Source organism: Carlito syrichta, unplaced genomic scaffold, assembly GCF_000164805.1.
Source record: "Carlito syrichta isolate Samal-C Ts95f unplaced genomic scaffold, Tarsius_syrichta-2.0.1 Scaffold305153, whole genome shotgun sequence".
Taxonomy (NCBI): Eukaryota; Metazoa; Chordata; class Mammalia; order Primates; family Tarsiidae; genus Carlito; species Carlito syrichta.
This window is the reverse complement of record NW_007249249.1, coordinates 21,980-29,462: the sequence shown is the minus strand read 5'-3', so window position 1 is coordinate 29,462 and position 7,483 is coordinate 21,980. Positions and strand designations below refer to the sequence as shown.

The 7,483-nt window shown below is 36.9% G+C and overlaps 1 protein-coding gene across 9 annotated transcripts in view; it reads left to right on the top strand.

The window, feature by feature from the left end:
* NREP (neuronal regeneration related protein) overlaps nucleotides 1–7,483 on the top strand; it is a 29,239-nt gene that overhangs the window by 445 nt on the left and 21,311 nt on the right. For 3 of the 9 annotated variants that reach the window (XR_002482152.1, XM_021714017.1, XM_021714018.1), the window contains exons 2-3: nucleotides 392–433; nucleotides 1,744–1,804. Coding sequence is in view for 4 of the 9 variants with exons in the window: in XM_021714017.1 (XP_021569692.1) it covers nucleotides 1,802–1,804 (3 nt within the window). In the remaining 5 variants the exon portion in view is untranslated. Of the gene's footprint in view, nucleotides 1–164; nucleotides 249–323; nucleotides 434–1,275; nucleotides 1,805–7,483 lie in introns of those variants that run through there. The other 6 variants (XR_002482149.1, XR_002482148.1, XM_021714019.1 and 3 more) reach the window with 6 other exon arrangements.

The window sequence follows — 7,483 nt, the reverse complement described above, 5'->3', positions numbered from 1 at the left end:
AGGCTGGGGCGCTGGCTGCGCGCCAGCTCCATCAGAATTAGCTCATTGTTCACTAGCACACTAACGGGAGAGAGAGGGAGCGAGCGAGCGAGCGAGAGAGAGAGAGAGAGAGAGAGAGAGAGAGGAGTGTGAGAGGGGAGTGAGAGAGACTCTTAGAGAAAGAGAGAGACACACACTCTTGGAGAGAGCGCGCGCGAGGCAGGGAGATCTTCTTTTTCCAAGGCTGCACTTGGTTGGAAGTGAAGCCGGTTTGGGTTTTGTTTCCCTTCCCCCTCCTCCCTCCTCTTCCTCCACCCCTTTCCCCTCCCCCTCCCTCCCCCATAACTCCCCTCCCCCTCCCCAAGCTGTCTTTCTAGCATGATGCCCTTTTTCATCCACATTTGTGTTTCAGGTGTAGAGAGGAGAGAGTGAGCAGGGAGCGGGGCTTTTGTCTGTAAGTATATGCCATTCCTATCCCCGGCTGGGAGCGCTGCTTTCTCTTTTGTGTCGATTCCTTGCCGTTGCTCTTAGCTGGACCCTTCAACCCTGCAGAGTTCATGCTTCTTCCCTCTAAATTGTGGAGAGCTGAAGCGTGTACCGTGGAGAAATTCTGGCATTGTGGTCTTGCTGCATTCAGGCTGGACTTTAACTTGGGCTTTTTTCCCCCTAAAATGCACAAGTTAAGAAGGAGAAAGGAATTCTTTGGGGGAGGGTGGGTTTTTTGTTTGTTTCTTTTCTTTTCTTTTTTTGCTTGGTGTGGTTAATTTTGTTCTTGCTCCTTAAAGCATTGTTAGAAATTGTTTTGTTTCTTTGCATTAAATGCACTTTGGTGCATGCAAGCTCCTCCTCCCCTTTGATGAAATGAATTTGAGTCCTTCCGTCCTTACACTTAATCACTCTTTCAATGCTGCTGCTGCCGAGGGTCTTTGTAGGCATTCGATCTTGCAACACTTTTTTTCTGCATCTTCTTATGAAAGCAGTTGAACTTTGAGGGGGTGGGGGTGGGATAAAAAATAAATGTTTTCTTCTTGGTGATGATCATAATCTGATTTGTATTTATATGTATCTATAATAACATTATAGAAAAACTCTAAGAGCTTATGATCCCTTTTTGGAGAACTTAGTTTCTCCATTCATCTTAATTTTTGTCATAACTGTGTTAACAAAGAGCTGTGTTCTGATGACATAAAGATCGAGGGTAAATCACTGCAGCGTGTACATTAATGTTTACTTGGTTTAGGGAGAAGGGCATAATGGTGTATATTCCTGACTTTTTCCCCCTCGTGTAGGTTTTTTTTTTTTTTAAACACGGAAGGTTATGTAATGCAGTGCCATTTCCAAAAATATCCACTCTGAGGCATTACACTACACGGTGGAAGGCTGATTCCTATTCTGTCGTCTTGATTGCAAATATACTGCCAGTAGTATGTCTGGGAACAAAGAGCAGCCAGAAAACAATCTATTTTTATCACTTGGTTCTACTTTTAAGTTGCTAAACCTTTTGAACTTGTGCAATTTAAAGATGAACCGAGCACTAAGAATAGCCCAGGACTCTGCAAAGCCAAGTACCAGGGATTCCTTTGTCCCCTATTTAAGCCTATAGACCACTTGGAAGGCTCTTTCAGAAATCCCAGTGGCTACAGTAATTTGCATGTAACTTAACCACAGAAAATGGTTATTTGTCTGTAACCTTAAATGAGGCATTTTTCATTTGCTGACCTGTGGTGAGGCGATGTGTCTACTGTATTTAAACATATTTTGCAGGTTGGTCTCCCTGGACTGAAGAGAGGGAGAATAGAAGTCCAAGACTAAGATTCTCAAAATGGTAAGACTTGGTCATCAGAGAAAATTCTCAGTACTTTTTATCAGTCTTTATTACATATAAATATCAACCACCCACTGTCATCCGCCTCAACCCTTCATTGTTCCTACCCCAGCTGACCTTTTAAAGGTTCTATCTCCAGCATGTGGGAGCTCTGCAGCACAGCAATTTATGTGAATTGGATGTGGCAAGTTAGATCTTTGGATTTGTGATTATTTTGAGTAGAAAACTAAAATTCCTCTTTCAGAAGTGAAGACGTATTTAATTTTAACAACAGAAACTAGTCTGTTCTTTAAGAAGAGTGATGTGTTGTGACATGCATGGTGGTGGTGACAGCAGTAGGACTTAAAGCAGTGGGTCTTAGAGCTAGCCCAAACTTATCCAAAACTGAGGAGTCTGTCCAAGTAATCAGACAGCCACTGATATGCTATCATTAAGAGCAATATAGATGGAAAGTATGAATTTTCATATTAATATAGCCTGTCTGTTGTATTCAAATATTATTTGTGTTATTTTTTCTTGATTTATAGCTTCATTTATGAAAGACATCTACCCACTTTTAAAGTCAAGCATGTTTGACTCTAAATAGAAGTATAATTATTTCGGACAAGGATTACGATCCACAGAGAAGACAGTTTAGTGTGTTTGATTACTGATTAAGTAAGGACATAGAAAGAATATGCATTAAAAGCAGTTGAATAAATATATCAATAGTTTATGAAAAATTTCCTCTTTGGAACTGAACAGAAAAAAATAATAAAAATGTCATAAAACTTTTCAGTGAAGTACAGCGTGTCCTACTGCAGATGTTTATACTCTTTAAAACACCTCTTTGCCACTTAGAATGTGTGATTTCCAAATTTAGTTTTAGTTTTTTCTCTTAAACGAGGGTGGAATTTAATGAATTAAAATTGAATCTGATATACTTGATGTTTTCTTTGAGAACAACCCAAGTATAAGCTTCCAAGGAGAAAAATGAATCAGGGGCAATTAAATGAGTTCAGTTTGACTTTTATTAACAAGTGTTTTATTTTTTATGTGTGTCTCACCTGTCACTTCAACAAGTGGGTGTCAAAGCATGATGCTAGTAGATCTTGCTTGGACCTCATTTGATAATGATCAAATTAAGGAACTTGAGGTAGAAAGACAAAAGTGGTGAACATAAAATTTAGCTAATCAATGGGTTTTGTGCAAATGGTTCCTGACTTTATGTTAAATTCATAATTAGTCGTTGTCATAGAGTAATGGGATGGTAATAAAATGGACTGCAGCAAAGTATTTGTGTTTTCTTGGTTATCTTTTACTGTGCCTGTCCACATCACCTTGCCTCCTAGCTTGCTATCTTAGAATCTTACCCTCTGTCACCATAGATAGATCATGAAGGTTCATGTATGTTGCAATACGTCAGGTGACCAATTTGATTAAGCATAAATATGGCCACTGACCCTGCCAAAACTAGCCCTACAGATCAAACTGAAAGAGTAAAATACCATGGTTCTGTAGTAGGGATGGAATGAGCTTTGTAAAAGGCAAAAATGCTTGCCAAAGCCAAGAAGGGAGTTTGGAGCTATTTGAATGCAGGGAAGCAAATGCAAAATATTATTATTACATGTTGATTTTTTACAGTTGTCATATATGTATGGTAGCAGAATGGGAAATCACAGTTTGTTGTTCTTGGAAGGATTTTTAGTTATGAAAAAATTCTCACAACTTTTTGGTGATCCTTTCATCAAGATGTCAGTTCTTTTTGGCAAAAGCCCATTGCCTGAAATGAAACCACTGACAGTTATTGTCTGTGGGTGATTCCAAGTAACTTTCTAGCAATTCTCATTTTCCAGAAACTTTGAGCTCTTAAAAGTCTTTGCACTTATTAATGTAAAAAAAGGTTTCAGTTGTGTTTTTTAAAGAACTGATATTAAAGGTGTCTTTCACGTCCTCTTTCTCCTTTTTGGCAAAATGAAGTTAATTTTCTTTCCTTGATTAAAACTAGAATTACTTTGGGACCTCTGTAAATGGCTTACTTAAAGACTTGGCCAACATATAATAGAAACTACTCCTAGGGAAGCAGTAGATTGAACTCTTGGACACCTGTAGAAAACACACAAGCATGGCTTTTCTGTTAAACTTGTAGTTCCATTTATATAATTTAAAACACTAAAGAGGATCTCATTTTAGTGTATTTAGCCTGTTGAGTGAAAAGCTCATTCCAAATACAAATTTATACCCAGCTCATTTTAGTGTAAGAAATTATCCATTAGACTAGAATTTAAAACATAGTTATTCAATATCTGGACTCTTTACATACTCTAAAATGATAATGTTTCATAACAATAATTTGAATACACCTAAGAATTCTCAAGCACCTTATGCATTATCAAAATAACACCACCAACTTGTGCTGTTCTTGGAAATCACATTGTGTCCTATGAATGGGTCCTTTGAACACAACTGTAGGGGGTGCCATTTATATAGATTACAGCATGCTTGGTGGCACCTGGGCTTGTGCAACTCAGTAGTAATATTAAAAGTGTTAATTCGGCTTAGAGTTTGCTATATCTTAGTTGATCAAAATATTTTTTTCAATAACTGATTCTCCAACTTTTTCAGTTTTCTAGTATTTTTTTTTTTTGCAAGTCTTCAGCATTTCTTTAATTTATGTTGACTTTTTGCTAAGCGTTAGTTTCTATGATTGTATTTATAGAGGTCTTTGTTATTTATTTAGGTATTTCATTTTAAAGGTACTTGGTTCAGGTGTGTCAATGAGTAAAAAACATTTCACAATGAGTAGATGATTGTATGAATAAGGTGAAAAAAATAAATTGTTTAATCCAATGGCAAGGTTCAGTCCTAGTTTTCAACATGATTACCCTCTACATAGTAAACTTACCTCTGAGTATGGGCGTACAGTGGACTCACAGTGGCATAAGCACGGGCTCATTATGTTTTAACAGACCTAAAAATTGGAACAATATAAATTTTCTTTAAGGCTATTGTTGAACTTTTAAAACAGATGAGTTGACTCCACGGTAGCGTTCATAAAACTCTGCTTTCTGTACAGTCTGTGAAGTGGCATTCATGAACTTACAAGAAGACTCTTTCAATAATCTCTCCATTAACATAAGATTTCCTTGTTTAAAGAAAAAGACAAAGATTGAGGAGGGATGAGGTCCTATTCAGAGCTTGTGCCATTGGGTTTAGAATGTAAATTTACCAGTTGCTCAGTGACTTTGATTGTGGAGATGCAGAAGAATACCTAGGAGGGTAATTTTATATGGTACTGTATTCTCTTTCACTAAATCTTCCAGGGAACAGTGAGAGGGAGAATTGGGAATTGTTTAGGGAAGTAGGACAGTAAAGATAGTCTATCTGGGTTCATCCCAGTCCTGCTTCCTCTTGAGGTATACAGACAATTAAGGTAGAAGAAGGTATTTGAACAGCAATCCCGAAATAAATAACTTTTCAGGATTTATTTCATGTCATTCTAACCTGAGACAGTTCTTAAAAATTTAGATGTACATCAGATCATCATAAATATACTGAATGAATTCACTTTATTTTAAATTCCTAAAATAGGAAAATATGCTTCTAAAATATGAACACTCTGCTAAACCCAAATGAGCAATCCCCACACTATGAATTTTATACATTAATTATTAATCATCCTGGTCACTCAAAGACCTGAAGTGGCTGGCATTCAGATGCACTAGGCACACTGGGGAGCCAGGAATGAAACACTGAAGCTTCCTTAGACCTACATTTTTTTCTTAGTGCCATTCCTGGATGAAAAGTCTAAGACCATATCGTCACAGCCAAAATGAAATGGAGGATTAAAATAATTATCTGATAATTATGAAAAAGTTGATTTTGTTAGATTTATCTTGGTAATTCAAAATGTGGGATTGATGTGGGAGTGGAAAGAATTTGCCTGAATTATCTGTAGAATTTCTGTTATACAAGAAAACTAGGGATAAGGAAGTCTTATTAGCAAATCCAATTTGAATATACCAGAGGAAAATATATTGAACATACTTGGACTATATCATCTTGGTTGATCAAGATAGATTATAAGATTCCAATTTTAAGTTGCTTCTCTGCTTTGAACTGGAGAGCAGATTAATATAAATCTCAGTTCACATCTGAAGAAATCACAATTGCTAAAAATACCATTTACTGGGTCTAAACTTATCTGAAATGGATATTTCTAGACATATTTTGCACCTAGGAAGAGCTTCAAGAATATTTCATTTCAGTGGTTTAAAAAATAACAGTGATCCTGAAATTGATCTGCTAGTGTATGACCAATATTAGCGCCCTAATGGTTTGGGACTTAAACACTAACATGACTTTCAGCTAAATTCTAAATAACAGTTCGGTTGTTAGTAGTAATGACATGGTATTAATATGGGTGGCATTATTTGTTAGTTGGATCATATGCACTTCTTTCATTGTCCAACTAAATATAGGCTCTCAAAGGGTTTCTGAACTTCATATATTGTGCTTGGTAAAGTATTAAATATATATTTTTAAAGTATTAAATATATGGAAGGAGTTCAATAAGTATTTGGTCTATGAATGCTAATATCTATTAAATTGGATGTTTAAGATTCATTTTTAATGACTGAGTTATGTTTAGTTTTTGTGAACTAGAAGAAATTTGTATCCTTAACCTCTTTTTTTGAAAGCTAGGAAGCTGAGGTGTTATTTTAATGGACACAGCAAATTATTTTCTATTATTTATCAAAAAGATTTAAAAAATTGTGTGAAACCATGAAGTGTGGCACTTGTCAGAAGATAGTGGCTGGCGATGGCTCACCTTTACCAACAACCGGAGCCGTGCTCTGAGCAATGTAGTGAGATGCCGTCTCTCTGGGTTTGATCCAGCTGTGATACTCAAAGCTCACAGCAGCTTTTCCTGCAGTAGTAAAAATTGCCTCCTGGACTTAGGAGAAGCTTTATTCCCAGGATTGGAACCTTAAAGTCCTCACTTATTCCCAATATAATCTGATTCTGTGATTCTGTGCTGCATGGCAAACCTAACAAACAGTGTAGAACAATGTAGTCTAGTGCTAAACCATGAGATGCAGAAGAGAGATATTAGAACTAGGGACTGGGTGTAGTAGTGGAAAACTTATTGAGGAGGTAGAAATTAAGCTAGAAGCAGAGATGGATGCATGCCACCACTAACTCTTCCTATACCTGTGACAGACATCACTGTCAATCCTGACACTCATTGTTATTCAGCTTGGGTATTAATTTCAAAATCCTCAATACAGTGTTCCTGGATGCCATTAGCAGTCAATTGGAGTTGGCACAAAATTGGAAGCCTAGAAGTGGACTGTTTACTCCCTAGAACAAATAGTATGCCTTTATTAAGTTTTTTGTCCCTAGAGCTTAGCACCAGTTCTTAATAAATAATGATTGAATGGAGAATTAAGAATATTTGGGACCAGGTGCAGTGGCTCACACCTGTAATCCCAGCACTTTGAAAGGCTAAGGTGGGAGGATCGCTTGAGGCTAGGAGTTAGAGACAATCTTAGGCAACATAGCAAGACCCCTCTGTCTCCTGTCTCAATTAAAAAAAAAGAATATAAGAATATTTGGATAGATTAATATGAGAGAAAAGATTATTGCAGATAAAAAAGTGCGTTCGAAAGTTATGTTTGCAAGAGTGAGCATCATGCA